The 16492-nt window shown below is 40.1% G+C and overlaps 1 protein-coding gene across 1 annotated transcript in view; it reads right to left on the reverse strand.

Annotated features, from left to right (window-relative positions):
- Window positions 1-8945: 8945 nt before the first annotated feature.
- Window positions 8946-16492, reverse strand: part of LOC104910369 (transient receptor potential cation channel subfamily A member 1-like) — a 68508-nt gene continuing 60961 nt past the window's right edge. The window contains exon 6 of the mRNA XM_031552957.1: window positions 8946-9068. Within this exon, the coding sequence (XP_031408817.1) occupies window positions 8946-9068 (123 nt within the window). The remainder of the gene's footprint in view (window positions 9069-16492) is intronic.

The raw sequence follows: 16492 nt of genomic DNA on the forward strand, positions 1-16492 counted from the left end.
TAAGTCAGAAGATGATATAACAAGAGAAAGCAAGAACGCTACACTGAGTTTATTTAGCACTATGTACTCACACAAGTCCTTTGGGACAAGGTAGAAAATTGTGCAGGTTGGTCTAATCTGTGCCACAGTTCAGAGGCTCCAGAGTTAAAACTGGGTTTGCTGTAGGATATAGAAGAGCACTACTACCAAGACCAGGCTTAGGAGTTGAACAGGCTGTGAAACCTGATCCAGGTTTATAAATATCTGAGGTGTGGCGGCCATAGCGGTGAGGCCAGTCTCTTTTCAGTGGTACGTGGAGACAGGACGAGGGGAAACGGACATAAGCTGCAGCACAGGAAGTTTTGCACGAATGTGCGTAAGAACTTCTTCACGGTGAGGGTGACGGAGCACTGGAACAGGCTGCCCAGGGAGGTTGTGGAGTCTCCTTCTCTGGAGATATTCAAGTCTCGCCTGGACGCCTACCTGTGCGACCTGGTGTAGGGAACCTGCTTTGGCAGGGGGGTTGACTCGATGATCTCTGGAGATCCGTTCCAACCCCTATGATTCTGTGATAATATTACTGTATGAATTAGTTGTTCAACTTTCAGTCAGTGAAAGTATTCAGCTTCTTGAAATCATCATCTGCTCTTTTATTGTATAACTTGAAAAAACACTCCATTAAAAGCACACCATTTAACTTCTGTTGTCTTTGTGTCATCCTTTGTCAGGGTATACATGTATAAATAGGAACTTTTAAGTTAGGTCTGTGTGGAGCTTACATAAGGTCTAAAGCTGGATTATACTAAGAACTTCATTTTTATTTCCTTCAAGTCTCATCTCCTGTAACTTTGAGTGTTCTCAGTTCCATCTGTAGCAAAACCCTGGCAGTTGCCAGTTGTGCTCTATTTGGGCAAAGTGAGGAGATAATCAAAGAGATGCCTAACCACTGAACAGCGTTACTGTACTTCAGTAGGGATTTCTCTGATTAGCTGGAAAACAGTTGACACATTTCATGAGTATAGAGCCCTTTCTGTTCCTTTTTTAAAAGGGCTCTAAATGTGAAAGTATGAATTTTCATCTCTGTAGTGAGCAAAGATCTTCTGTACTTAAAATTACATAAGGGAATGCAAAGAAGTGATGAGGATATGGTGCTCTGAGAAGCATGACTTGTCAACATAATGAAAAAGACAGAAGGCTGAAAATGAGGGTAAGATTAATCCTAGGGAACAGGAATCACTGGGAAAGCAGGTACTCCTTAAAAACAGCATCAACGTTGTTTTAACAGAATTCAAATGCTGAACAAAGCACTGTGATATTTGAGAAAAATTGTTCCCTTAGTTACACTGCTGGATAGCAACATTTATCTGTAACATCCACTTGCAAATAAATTGTGCTTGGCTAAGAAAGTGAAAGCTAGAATAAATAAGTGGCATTTTCTCCAACAGCATCCGCTTCACAGCAGTAACTTACTATCGCCATGGCTGGAGCGCAAAAATTTCACTTTACTCAAAATATTCAACATCAATCCAAACAAAAGCTACTACACGAGTTTCATTTGCATTTTAAATCCACCTTTCTTAATTTTGGTTTTAACAGGAACTTCAGTTGTTTTGCTCTATCAAACTGTGATGTAGAGAAATGCTTCCACAGACCACTTGGTGGCAACAAAGCAATTCAGATATCAAAGGAGTTTGGAAGAATGTTTCGTGCTAAAGTCTACCTGTTCAAATAATTAAATAATCTGCACTAATAAGGAAATACCTTAAAAAATCTGGATCAAAGGACTTGTCTTGTGGTCATGTCATTAGATTTCTTAGTCTATTGTTTCTACCGGGAAACAAAGACGTGAAAAAGAATATCAGAAAAGCTGCTTCAAAGCTACTGCAAGGCTCTGTTCTTGACCGAGCAGTGGGACTTTTATCTAACTGGGAGAATCATAGAATCATAGAATCACAAGGTTAGAAAGGACCTACAAGATCATCTAGTCCAACCACCCTCCCATTACCACTGCTACCACAAGCCACTATAAACCATATCTCACAGCTCCTCATCCAGACGCCTCTTGAACACTGCCAGGGACGGTGACTCCACCACCTCCCTGGGCAGCCATTCCATTGCCTGACCACTCTCTGAGAGAAAAAGTTCTTCCTTATTCTAACCTAAACCTCCTCTGGTACAACTTGTAGCTATTTCCTCGGGTCCTGTTTGTTGCCTGGGAGAAGAGGCCAAACTTCTCCTCATCACAACCTCCCTTCAGGAAGTTGTAGAGTGCAATGAGGTCTCCCCTGAGCCTCCTCTTCTCCGGACTAAACAATTCCAGCTTCCTCAGCCGTTCCTCGTAAGACTTGTGATCCAGACCCCTCACCAGTTTTGTTGCCCTTCTCTGGACACGAAGCTCACCCATTTCCTGCCATGACAGCAGGAAGATGGAGATGGTTTAGTAGCTGGCAGGTCACTGCAAGGAGAAATACAGATTAACTCATCCACCTTGGCTCCACTCTGCACATCGCTGTCTGGGCACAGCTGCAGTTTCCTGAATTAGGTGGGACTGACTGCCACAGGAAGATGCTGTGGCACAGGTGTGTCTGATGGCAGCACTTAGTGTAGAGAAATGAAGAGGAAGCAACCAAGAAGAGAGAGTCTATCCATCTAATTTATGACCTCTCTGGGCATGAGAAACCAAAAAGAAAAGTGTGTCCCTGAAGCAAAACTTCCATTTGTCTCTTGTTTCAAATCTATACCCATACTGCATTAGAGCAACCTCCAAATTGGTGTACTGACACATACATCAGGAGGGAAGAAAATGCATCTCTTCTTGAGCCTTATATAGATACAATCCATATCAAATGCAAATTTGGCTATGTTTATAGATGAATTTATTACGTGACTAGTGACAACCAAGGTCAGACAAAAATAGTACGACTCAAGTAGAAGGTAGATGACTAGTCCAATTTGAAATATTCTTTTTCTCACAAAATAACAAAAACACATTTCTTCTTCTAAACTGCTTTTCTGTCATACTACTTTGCAAGGCTGCATGCTTTACACACTCAGCTAACCCCCCAGTAACTACATCTGCTATGCAGATATACTTGTACAACCTTCTCCATAATGCAGCTGCGCTCGACACATTTCAAATGTGTTCAAAAACAATGGCATTTTTTAGCCCATTGTTTATTCTGCTATGGGCTTTTTTAATAAATTGTACTTCAGGGATACAAAAGGACTCAAGAACGTCCTGAAGCTAATATGCTAGAAATCTCACTGGGGTAGAACATTCACTTGTTTGACTGGGTGGCTTTTGGTGCGCAGTAAAAATTCTGAAGAGGCCCAGAAATTGTAGTCCTGTATCCCCCTGATCTTCCTTCAGTGTAGCTGCTGTCCTTTCTTCACACTGTGTAAATCAACCTTGAAGACAGAGTCTCTGCAATTTTTGTATTCCTATGAAAGCCTCTATAACCAACTCTTCTTATTTTTCAAATCAGCTTTAGCATTTCTGAAAATAATATAAAGACACTGATTTAATCATCAACAAGCAAAACAGCATAAAAATAGTAGAGATTATGCAGTGACTATTGCAAATTATTGGTGCAGAATTAATTAAAAATTATCTAGTTTAAAACAGTACTGCTCTGGAAATACAAGAGTAGTGAACTTTTCAGGTATAAGCATATAAGACAAGGATAATCTCTTTCCAATAACTAAGCCACAGAAGCTGTCATTCACTTTAATTCATTTAAAATAGAGAAACCCACTGGGATCAGCTGACCTCAGAGCTGCAGGGCCAGCACTGGTGCAGCTCCTGGGTTGGCTCTGGTGCTCCTGAAGGCAGCTGGGACCAGGCCAGCTCCCCAGTTCAAAGTCCTGTCTTCGAGAGAGCAGCAGCCTGCCTGTCAACCTACGTCTGAATATCAACAGGCAGAGAGAGGCAACATTTTGAGTGACAGAGCTTTTATAGTTGATATTTATCCTCTGACTTTGGTATACACTGAACTCTCTAAAAGGAACACGAGCATTTATAAAGGCTCCAGTCTGCAAACTTAGATAAGTGCACATTAAAAGAAAGAGCGCTGTAGAGTGAAACATGATACAGAAAACAGTTCTTCCTTGGGGAGCAGCTAGGAAAAGAGGAACCACATGTGCATGCTGGTGGTTGAACCAAATGATGCCTTTCTCCTGCTCAAATGTAGCTCTGATGAGGGCAGCAAAATGAGCAGAACAGGATAGAATAGAGCATTCTTGCCATCACAAACAGCATTTTTTCCTCACAAAATAGAAAGAAGAAATAATTAAGGGATGAAACCCTATTATTCTCCCTTCTCTAAGCCTCAAAGTAATTTCCTTCCACATTTTTTCTACATGAATTTGCCATTCCTAGATGCAGAACATCTGAGATTCAAAAAGAATTTAATAAACATACTGCTTTTGCCTCTGCACTGGAGCTAAGAGCTGAAGTTTCCTCTGTCCTGATAAGTTCTTAAACAGCCAAAATGCTGACTCCATTAATGCTGGTACTACTGATGCCTAATAAAGCCTTGCACTCTTCCTTCAGTCATCAGAATATTCTACCCTACCTAAGCTTAGCATTTGACACATTTCTCAGACTTGAATGAGTCTTGCAGGAATTTCCAGGAATGCTCTTTGGAATACAAAGTTTGAACTTTTTTACTTCGAGTGGTCCTTCAAATATGTGTGTTAGTATGTGAGGAGCTTTGCTTCTCCACTCAGCAGCAAGTCTCTCACCAATTTCTAAGTCTGTACTTCTTGCCTTGAGTTTGCTGGAAGTTAATGGGTTAGGCATAGTCAGTTAGCAGAGCTGGGCTGACACCTGGTAATTCTCAAAACTAAATTAAGTTGATCACATGTTTGAGCATGGAGGGTTGTCTTACTTGAAGATGTTATTTTTCTGATGTGAGGTTTATCATTGTGCAATGTGAGAACAAGTAGATGTCAGTAGACAGAAGATGTGGAGATTCTCAATGGTTAGCTCATGTGGGTAGATAGAAAAGTAAGGAAAATGTGCAAGGTGACAAAGAAGGTAATATTTTTGCTAAATAAATTGAGCCAGTTGAGGTATGCTTGAATCTATCTCTGTTTTCCTTCCCTGTGATATCATTCTAACTCATCTATTTTCCAATTTCTCTAACCAGAGAAGAGCCTGCACATCTGCACAACCCAGAAATCTCTGTTTCAAGTAATTTATTAGTTAGGACTTCTTAGAGTGTCTTTTTTTTTTTTTTAAATTTTACTATAACCAGCTTATATAATTTGTCTCACATTTCATCACTCCCCCTCCCCCCCCAAAAAAGGAGAAATTAAAAGAGAAGTCTTAAAGAAGTCTTACATGTTGCTAGTCTCCAAATTAGCAATGTACTTCAAACCATTTTGATGAAGTAGACAGACAATTCTAGGTAAATAAAATAGCTGCAGTGAGTATGCATGGCACACTGGGTTTTGGATGTCTTTATTTTGGCTGTTGCTATCTTTCAACTAAAATGCCACCCACTAAACTTTCTCAGAGTTGCTGTTGGTGGCAAATATAGCATTCAGACAGTGAAAAAAATCTTATATTTGTTGCTGTTGTTCCTTCATTTCATTTAGATGTATTTCTATTAGACGGTACCAACATGAAATACTAGGTATGTAATTGCACTCTATGCTCAAATAATTCCTTAGGTAAAGATATTCATAGCAGATCAATAGTTTCCATTTTCTTCCCAAATGTAATGACCAGCCTAAATGTTTCTGTCCTTATGTTTTTTTGGTGTTGCAGAAATAAGAATGTATTTCACTCTTTCTGCAGCTCTGCTCTATATTCAAACTGAGTAAATTAAAATTTTAAACCCATAGTTTCCAATCTCCCTCTCTCAGAAATTCATCTAATTCTCACATGCTCGTAAAACAGCAGATGTTAGAACTGCAGCTAACATGAGAGTGGCAGGGTTGTACATTTAGGAGCAACCAGAGTCTGCTTTGGTTCCAGAATGTTTATACAGACTAATTACATAGAAAAGTGCATCAGATAGGATATTAATCTAGTTTCAGATGTCAGCATCCCCAGACTATAGGTAAAATATGATCACTTTAGGAAATATCTCAAAAGAAAAAAAAACATCAGCAAAAAGATAATGTAATTTACTCTCATGAGACTCATTTATATTTGTATTAAGGGCTGTTGCTAGGATCACTGACAGGCCAAAGTTCGCATGGCGTTGGGCTTTTCCTGCACTGTTTCACAATTTAGTCAGTTGGTTACATTGCATTGCATAAAAAGTCAAAACAGAGGCAGAGAGAAAAAATTGAGCCTGATCAGTGCATTGCAAAACACACTTTGTCACTTTGTCACTCTGGTTAGCAGCGGAGGTGAAGAGGGAAAAACAAAGGGCTGTTTGTTGCCAATTTTCAAAGGAAAGAAATCCTGTCAGAGAACAGAGGCTTGTTTCAGCTGTGCTCTGGAGAAAGCAAATGAGATTTATTGTTTGGAATGGATTTACAACTGCAGAAATCATCTTTAAAAGTGAATTGGAAATGGGGGGTGGTACAGAGGGTGGTACCAAAAGGCTGCAATAGAAACTGGAACAGGGGCCGAAATGACTGCAACAATAGTCTGTTCACCGCTCTGGGAGTCTTTATGAGGGCTGTTTTAGTTAGGATATCTGCATGCATTTTTTTAAGGTATGGCATGAAAATTTTGTCATGTAATTATTTTATAATAAAAAAAAAATCAAATGGATTTTCAATATCAAGCAATTTCAAGCAGAGATCGAAGGTGAAAGTCACATAACAGTGAACATGGTTGCCCGGCTAGAACTCGCCTGCCACATCAGGCAAGCAATGTACTGTAATGTATGGCAAACTCACAGAAAGTCTGTCTGTACTCCAGTGTAACTTTCCCAGTGTAAATCCTTCACTGTGTGGGGATCGCTCTTAAGCTGATAATCTGATGGCGTGGCTCTTTGCCACACCATTTCATACTCCTTTTCTCAGCACTTTCAACTTGCGGGTGAGTCAAAATAATCCTCATTTTTATAAGGTTTTAAGGGAATTATATGTTTGTTCTCCTAACTCCTTTGTTCTACTTTCACCAAGCATTACTCAAAAGCTGCAGATTCAGCAGTAGGTCGCATTCACCAGTCTCACATGTTTTTATTGAGGGTCAGGAACTGCCACTGAGTAATATGTGGCTGTTTGCAAATACATGGTCCAAGTGCAGGGCAGGACCTGTCAGCAGATGCAGAATCCAGGAGCTCTGTACAGAGCTGTGAGTGGAGCAAGTTGGTGGCATCTGAGGGGACAAGCAGGAGGCAGGGAGCCAGTGAGCCAGAGAATCTTCATCAGGATGTAGTTTGGCTTGAAGGCATAGCTAGCTAACTGTTCAGAAACTCAAAATATTTTACAAATATAAACAACCGGATTCTCACAACCTCTGGAAAGAGAAACTCTGCCTATTTTTTGGTTTCTAGAAGGCTTTTTGTTTCTATCAAAACTAAGATGGCAAACATTGAACCTATTGCTTGAGAAAAAACCTGCAATAGAAACAGGATCTTCTTTGAGGTTTGTAATAGAGCAGTAAAATTGTCCTGGCTTGGTCCAGAGTGATCTGTTTACATCTGCTGACTAGTGGTTCAGTTTTGCCTCCTAACCTCATGCTGTTGCACCTCCCAAAGGCATCTTAGACATTTGACCTCAGGCTTTTGTTTCAGTGACTACATACTTATAGTATTTCCAGTGCTAAGTAATGTCAGAGTCCTGCCAGGAATCTATCTTGGAACATTTTTTTCTGTGGTTATACACTTTCATCCGGAAGTATTATGCATTCAGCGGTGTCTGGTATCATCCAGAGATACCTGATGGGATTTCAGACCTCATGAGCTCTTATTTGTATGCTTGCATATGCCAGAAACTATTCCCTAATGGCCTTTCTGGTGTCTCTGGATTGTCTTCCTTTCTGGGGTAAAACTTGCAGTGAGTTTGGGGTTTTGATGCTTCTTTGGGCCAATCAGTTGGTTTATGCACTACAGGTGGTGTCTTCCATGTAGTTTCCTTTCACAGAGAGAAGGATTTTTGCAAAGAGAAGTAAATTCTGACAGTTTGTTGACAGTCCAGATAGACTGTCCCACTTGAAAATCAACTCAGTAAACAGAAATTGCAGACATCTCTCTCTGTCCCACACACATACTTCTTTGCCCGTAATTTTCTCATCTGCTTACTGCACTGGGTGCCCTATACTGGTACAAAGCAATGGAAATGTCTGAGATCACAGTGGAAGGAAATTCAGTCCTTAGCAGATTAGTCCAATTACTTATCATTGCCCCAGAAAACCAGATGGAGCTGGAGGAAAAGTGCAGGGAGGAGCAAGCTAAGAGTGACTAGCGTCCAGGTGAACCCAAGCAAAGCTGCACAAGCTGTGTGTTATGTTCACCTTGGCTCAAGGGCAACCACAGGCCCTGCAAGTGTTCCCAGGGGTGATCAGGAAGGTGTCAGGTCCTTCCTAGGGCTGAGCTGTGCACTTCTGATCTCTCCTTAGCAATCCTCATCAACTGCCAGTGCTGTCTATATACTTCATGGGGTTGTTTCAAGTTTACTTTTTAATGTAGGTCTTTCAGATGTCCCTCAGATCTTGCAGAAGAGGATAAGTCTTCTATTTTGAAAGAGCTCCATCTCTTCTGCCCCGTTACTGCAGCTGGTAACGTTATTCACTATGACCAATTAATTGACAGTTTAAAACTTTTCTCTGTTCACAAATTGCCCCTGATTATACCGTTATACCAACACATTCATTACAACGATTAGACCAGTCATATTCATGATTCTCTTTGATCCCTGGATTGTTCATAAATTGATCACAGTGAGTATTCAAGTACTTAATCAAAGCTGAATTTAATCAAAGTACTTCTGCTTTGCGGTTAATCATTGAAAAAGTGACTCAATATTGCCCTATCACTGAAGGTATGACTGAAAGTATTTCATCCTCCAAAGTAACTTCCTTTTTCTGGCTGGATCTCATGCATCCGAACTGAAAGAAAAGATAACGTTTTTGACATCGGTAGAGCTTTAATATCTGAAGCTGTAGATACTGTTACAAAAACCTGTTGTTAAAAAGCAGCTTACTTCTGCTTCAACAAAAGATGAATGACAGAATAATTCCTTGATGATAGTAGTCAGGAGTAAAAGCCTGAAATTTGCTTTCTTATAATATTTATATGCACCACATTTTCAACTGTTGGAGCATGTATAAGCAATAAATAATAAGAGGGCGGATATGGGCTAATCAGATTCCTGTTCAGTGGCAGTCTACCAACCTATGTTTTCATTATTTGATCAGTTCTGCTTAACTTGGTCTGGGTGGCTTTTTGTATATTGAAATCTCTGCCAGAGTGATGACTGAACAAATGGGAGCTAAAAAGGAGGTCAGTAACTGATGTCAAAACATGTAAAGAAGCACCAGCAGGTTTGAAGACCAGCCAAATCTTGCATGTTGATCAATAAATCAATTTCTCCATCCTCCTTCACACAGTGCCAGCCCAAAACACACACTGCCTGACTACCTCCCATCCTGTTTACACTGCAGGGACATGGAAACCTGGCAGAGTCCCATGTATCAGGACACAAAATGAGAGGTGCTGGGCCATGGCTGGAAGTATGAACCCAGCAGAAGAGTTTTATTCATCTACTGCACAGATGTACAATTTTCCTGTTACCAGTGTGTGAGCTAGTATCACAGATGGACCATCCTAACCATCTTTGGGCTAGAGTAGACACTGATGGGACTTAAAGAAAGTAGGTGAGCACAGATCTGTCTTTCAGACTTGGGAGCACTGTAAAGTATAATATTGCTCTAAGTCATGGTCTTACAACACATATTTATATCTAAATAGGAGATATTGAAGAGTGAACTACTTTATGATTAAGTAATTGGTTGGATACTTACAGCCACAGGGTTCTGCTCAGCGGCTCTATGTCTAGGTGAAGGTTATTTCTGAGTGGTGTCCCCTAGGAATCCATCTGGGAAACAGTGTTCTTTAATATCCTTCTTAATGACATAGAAACATAGAATTGTTTGAGTTGGAAGTGACCCATAAAGGCCATCTAGTCCAACTCCCCTACAATGAACAGGAACACCTACAGCTCAGGTTGCTCAGAGCCCCATCTGGTCTGACTTTGACATCTGGTCTGGTCTCCAGGGATAGGGCATCCACCGCCCCTCTGGGCAACTTGTTCCAGTGCCTCACCAACCTTATTGTAAAAAGCTTCTTCCTTATATCCAATATAAATCTCCTTTCTTTCAGTTTGAAACAATTTCCCCTTGTCCTGTCACAACAAAGCCTGTTAAAGAGTCAGTGTTAATAGACAGTGGGATTAACAACTACCTGAAGGGAAGTTGTGGAGTGTTGTGGGTTGGCCTCTTCTCCCATGTAACTGGTAATAAGACTAGAGGGAACGGCCTCAAGTTGCACTGGGAAGATTCAGTTTGGATGTTAGGGAAAAATTTCTCTGAAAGAGTGGTTAGGCACTGGAGTAGGCTGCCTGGAGAGGTGGTGGGGCTGCTATCCCATGGGAGCATTCAAGAAACATTTATATGTTGTACTGAGGGACATGGTTCAGTGGGACATATTGGTGATAGGTGAATGGTTAAACTGGATGATCTTGGAGGTCTTTTACAACTTTGGTAATTCTATGATTCTATGATTAATTGAAACCTCAGTAAGTTTGCAGATGAAGCTGAGTGGTGCAGTTGATACAATGGGAGGAAAGGTTGTCATCTAAAGGGACCCGGACAAGCTTGTGAAGTAGGCACACAAGATCCTAATGAGGTTCAATAAGACCAAGTGCAAGGTACTGCAGTTGGGTTGTGGCAAGCCCAGATATATCAACAGTCTTGGAGAAGAACTTCTTGAAAGCAGCCCTGTGATGAAGGACTTTGGGGTTCCGGTGGAAGAAAAACTGGTTACAAGCCAGCAGTGTGCACCTGCAGCCCTATGACCAACTGTTTCTGGGTCTGCATCAAAATAGGGGTGGCCAGCAGGGCAAGGAAGGTGATTTTCTTTTTCTACTCTGCACTTGTGAGACCCCATCTGCAGAACTGTCTCCAAGCCTGTGGCCCCCAGAACAGGAAAAAGTGAAGCTTTTGGAGCAAGTACAAAGGAGGGCTTTGAGGATGGTTAGAGGGCTGAAGCACCTCTCCTACAAAGTGAAGGTGAGGGAGCTGGGCTTGTTCAGCCTGGAGAGGAAAAAGCACTGGGGAGATCTCCCTGTGGCCTTCCAGTACATAAAGGGAGCTTTTAAGCAGGAGGGAGACTGATGTTTTGTGCAGCCTGATAATGACAGGACAAGGGGAACTGCTTTAAAGTAAAAGTGAAGAGATTTGGGTTAGATGTTAGAAGAAAGAAATTTTTCATCCAGACAGGTGGTGTGGTGCTGGAACAGGTTGCCAGAGAAGCTATAGATGTCCTGTCCCTGGAGATGCTCAAGGCCAGGTTGGATGGGGCCCTGGGCAGCCTGAGCTGGTGGTGGGGACTGGATGATTTTAAAGGTTCCTTCCAACTCAAGCCATTGATGATCCTATGATGCTTATATGATTTGCAGCAGACTTGCTAGATGGATTTGCACTGGCCAGCATTTAGGTACTTTACCCAAATACCATGGAGATATTTGCAAAGCAGCTAGCTAAGGTACATATGTGCTTAAACTTAAAGAAATAAAGCTGTCATACATTTTATGAAATATTTTTAGAATTTGCACTTCTGAAATGCTAGAGCATGGATTCATGATTAAGGTGACTCTTTCACATTTACTTCATTTCCTAAAATGACCCCAAACTAAGATAGAAATAATTCATGGAACCTGCAATTTAACACTGGAAGGCAAAACCCCTGAATATAAAAATCCTAACAAAATCAGGGCTTTTTCATGCAGATTACTTCACAAAGAATTGCTGTCTTCAGAAGACTAAAACACCTCAGCATACCTTTTGTCCCTGAGACGTAGAATAAGAACTCAAGTAATAAGAGAGAAGTAACATAAAAAGAAAAGCCTTTTATTTATTGATTGAACCAAGAGATTTTTTTTTTCCCAAACCTTCCCTGATCTTAAGCAGTTATGAGTCATGTGCAGATGGTTCATTTGTGACACATTTACAGCTGCATCCATCTCTCACATCAAGGTGTCTCCACTTGTATTTCCTATCTAGACACTACCAGCAGTCAGAACTGTGTGGGAGGGTATCCCACACAGATGCCTGAGATAGAAATAGAGAGAAAAACAGACTAGGCCAATTTATGACAATACAGTTCTAGAGCCTGAACAATTACTGCCACATCCCTCCTGCCATGAGTTTGAATCACTAATGAATTTCTGAAGCACAGGTTTTACAATGCTTTGTGCACACCAGCTGTAAATGTCTTTAACTAGCACTGTTTCTGCTGCTCATCTCCTTGGACAGAAGTTTGTATGTGCACTCAGATCCAGGAGCACAAAGCCCTGTTGCAGTTCAGGCAGTGTCGCTTTGATGGATGGATCCAAGTGGAAGTCAAGAAGGTAATAATATTAGAAACATTTAAGTTTGGCTGAAAATACAGTGCCTGCTCAAGTGGCATCTGTGGGCACCTAAAGTGTTTTTTTGCCATAACAGTTACCTGGCTTGCACAAGTGCAGAATGTCAGATTCATGAGAACCGTGAGTGGGAGCTACTTAGACAGAAGGTGCAGAACAGGAACACAGTAAAAAGGCTTTCCCAGAAGAGTGTGGAGTTTTTGTATTATTTAAATTGCTCCCGAATAATGGCCACTGGTACATGTCAGACATAGCAAGAGAAAAGCTATTGCTAATTTTAAATTTGTTACATAACTAAATATTTCCTTTAGCAGCTTTCTCCCGGTAGATTAAGCAATTTTATTATTTTCAAGAAAAAATTCAAAATGGTATTTGTCATTTCACTTGCCACTTTCAAGAGCTGGTTGCACCTCCAGGGTTCACAAAGAGGGCTCTGGTCACACTGAAGGAATTCCTACAGAACCTCACAAGAGGCTCAGAATAAAGAACCAGTGACTCAGGAGAAAGGGGAGCAAAATCAGAACTACAAAGTGCTCATTCCATTTAATTTTAAGAGCTACATTTAGTCCTACAAATTCCTTGCTTTGTTCATCTGTTCCCTTTCGCTTTTCCTAAATATAGACTGGAGACAAGTTATCCATCACTTGCATTAATTTGCTTCTCCTGAAAGGGCTCCTTTAGAGTATCACCTTCCTCCCTAAGCAGCTTTCCCCAAGATAATAAGTAGGAGCTGCTGGGTGATTTATCTTCCTCTTTCTTCTCTTGACGTTCCCTTTGCAGTAGCACTTCCCTTTCCCATCTCTTCTATCTCACCTGGCAAGGCATGAGGTCTTGCTGCTTAGGGAGGGGCAGTTGCCTATGGCAAGCATAGGAATCTCTAACAGTTCATTGGGAACAGATTACTCACTGGTAGAGACAAGTGCAGTTCTCAAATACAGAAAGCACTTAAGAGCTTGAAGAAAGAACTTCAAAAACATAATTCAAAGTATCAAACTAGATACTCATCTATTATTTATTTAAGTCAGTTAGTATATGGGAATTAAACAGAAACAATAGAAAAGAAAAGATGTCTTTAAATACTTCCAAACTGATTCCCTTTCTCCTATTTTTGTCCCATTGAACTATATTTATCTGTAATACAGGAGGTTCATTCTTTCCTTTGGTTATTTAAGAAGGACAAACAGACTTCCACCTTGACAATGTATCAACTAAAGCAGAGCAATACATCATCTTCCATGGAAGGGCAAATAAAATACTTGAAAATTTAACAAATCAATACCAATGATCAAAATTCTGCTTTTAGGCAGTAGGACAGAAAGACCTTTTGCAGTATGAAGAGGTATATACTGTATTTCACACTTTATTTGTATTTCACACTTTATTTCTTTTCACTGGCCTTACTGACTACAGTTCAAGGCATTCAAGAGCATCTACATGTAAAGGGTAAATGAGAGGAGATCTAAACAGTGTGGGTAAATGCAGCCTTGTGGACTAGACTCTTCTATTGCAAGAATGCATCTAAACTGTCTAGCCATCATGTAACATCACGTATGTACTAAATACTATGATTACATCCATTTAAATTTAGTACATTTGGAAATAGATATGTAGTTAGCTAGACCATCAACCCAGTTGTCATCTTGAATAGGACGTTATGAATCATTTTCCCATTTGGCTTTAAGAAATACAATCCCTGTTACACAGACACCATGTGACAAATATATTTCAGAGAATATTTTGAGAAATAGAGAAGGATGGACCAACTTTTTTTCTCTTTCAGTAAGAAAAGAATATTAATTGTCCTTTAGCCATCTCTTTATTTTTAATTTAAGAATCCCAAGTAAATCTCCGAATTTGTTTTCAAAACCCATAAAAAGATTTTGGTTTGGAAGCTGAAATGTGCCTCCAAGCACTGAGGAAGTACAGAGTGAGCCTTTGTAATATAAATGATCTCTTAAGAATCTGAGTTCTGTGCCAGAGCTCAAAATAGTTATTACCCAAAGCAGGAACATTTTCTTCCCCAAACAGGAGCACTGAAAAGGACTCACATCCAACCTATGCATGCTATTATACACCAGTTGAATTGATAAACTGAAAAGACTATTTCTATAATCTTCAATTTTTAATTCTACTATATTGATGCCTAAAAGACTTAAGAAGACAAACATAGCAACTGAAGATGGAAAGAGAACTCAGCACAATGCTTCTTTGTGTGCTTTGTCTACAGTATATCAAAAAGACTGCTTCTTATTGAAAAGAAATCACTCCAGTTATCGTGCGATGTAGATTTCCGTGAAAACACAAGAGGTGAGAACAAACAGAATGATGAGAATAACACAAATTGAAATTTCTCTCCGTAATGTGCAATCATATTAACAATTGAAATTTTCTAGAGATGAAAAATAAAATGCTGAAACACTGAAAGCCTGAGTTAATGTTCTCAACTAACGGATTGTAATTCATTTTAAACATTGCCACTACTTCAAGATCTCTGCTGTTTGTTATTTAAGTCTGTGAGATTTGCTACTGAGCAGTACAAAGTACTGTATTAGTGAGACGGAGGAATGAGACTCTGGCAGTTATTAGCCATATTCTCTTTGCTGATATTCGGGCATTTTTTCCACTTTCACCTAAGTTTTATGAGTTCCCTGTATTGATCTTTCAGACTGCAAAGTCATTTTAATGAAGATTTAAGTATTAAACTCATGAAAATCTATGGCTTCAAAGACTCCAGTGTTCTGCTCAAGGAGAATACTTGCTTATAGGCATACCATCAAGGTTGCTTCACGAGACAAAATACCGATTTTTTATGCGTGTAAAATTTTCTGCCATTTAAATTGCATTAAAAGGCTAAGATATGGGTGGGAACAGTTGGAAAACAGAGACCTTTAAAATAGCACTACTACAGTACACTACGCTACCCTATACCATAACATTTCTCATATATATAGCAAAATGCAACCAAAATAAAAGGGTAAAACTAGCTCCTCTAACAGAAAAAAAAATTACACCAAATGACAACAACAACAAAAAACAACAGGACAATACATATTTTCATAGCAAACTTAGTAAAAAGAGATGAGTATATATAATAGCAGAGCACTGATGGCTCTCCAGTTACAATGAAACTGTTCCAATGGCTAACTCCTATTACCCTCTCCAGGGTCAGTAGCAGAGGGCCAGGTAGTATCACATGGTGATCCTGCGAACCACCTGTCACTGGAGAATAGCTTGACCCCATAGTGACCCAGGTTTTCTAAAACAGAAGTATTAAAGAGAGAAATAGTAGATTTCTGTAGTTGCTCATCAGTGAGTCAAAAGGAAATAAAAACCTTTGGCAGATAACATTTTCAGCTATTTCAATACCGAGTCTGACCAAAAAAAAAAAAAAAAAAGACTGTAGGTGATTCTAGTTGCATAAGTGAAAATTGTACCTTACCAGGAACGCTATTCTCCCTATCCAGGGTCTCTAGCCAAGTTTCATGACCACAGAGAGCATGCAACACTTTAATGTGTGCTATCTCTGTACAGGAGATAGCCTGGGGACAGAGGATGCCCTGATGATGGATGTTGATGATGGTTTTAGCAAGAGCTATAGACTGACGATCTTTGCAGAAGATTAAGGCCTCTTGCCTATTACAGAAAATGTGTTTGGAAAGGGGGCTGTGGTTGCAGACCTCCCCATCTCGACAGCATTATCACAGAGCTGACAGCAGCTGCAAGTAGCAGTCCTGGTTCTATACAGATCCTATAATCGTCAAAATCCAGTTAGACCACCAGTATTATCTTGTTTAGATTCATCTGGGCTAAGAGAATTTCATTTTTATTCTTATTTATTATTTCAAGTTTGGTAACAGTAAAAACACCTGAAAACAGATTTATACTAGGAAACATCATCATGTGGGGCTAGCACAGAGGTCAGAGCTGGGATTCAAATCGGGCATTTGACAACTTGTCTGCT

This window comes from Meleagris gallopavo, chromosome 3 (genome assembly GCF_000146605.3).
Source record: "Meleagris gallopavo isolate NT-WF06-2002-E0010 breed Aviagen turkey brand Nicholas breeding stock chromosome 3, Turkey_5.1, whole genome shotgun sequence".
NCBI classification, from domain to species: Eukaryota; Metazoa; Chordata; class Aves; order Galliformes; family Phasianidae; genus Meleagris; species Meleagris gallopavo.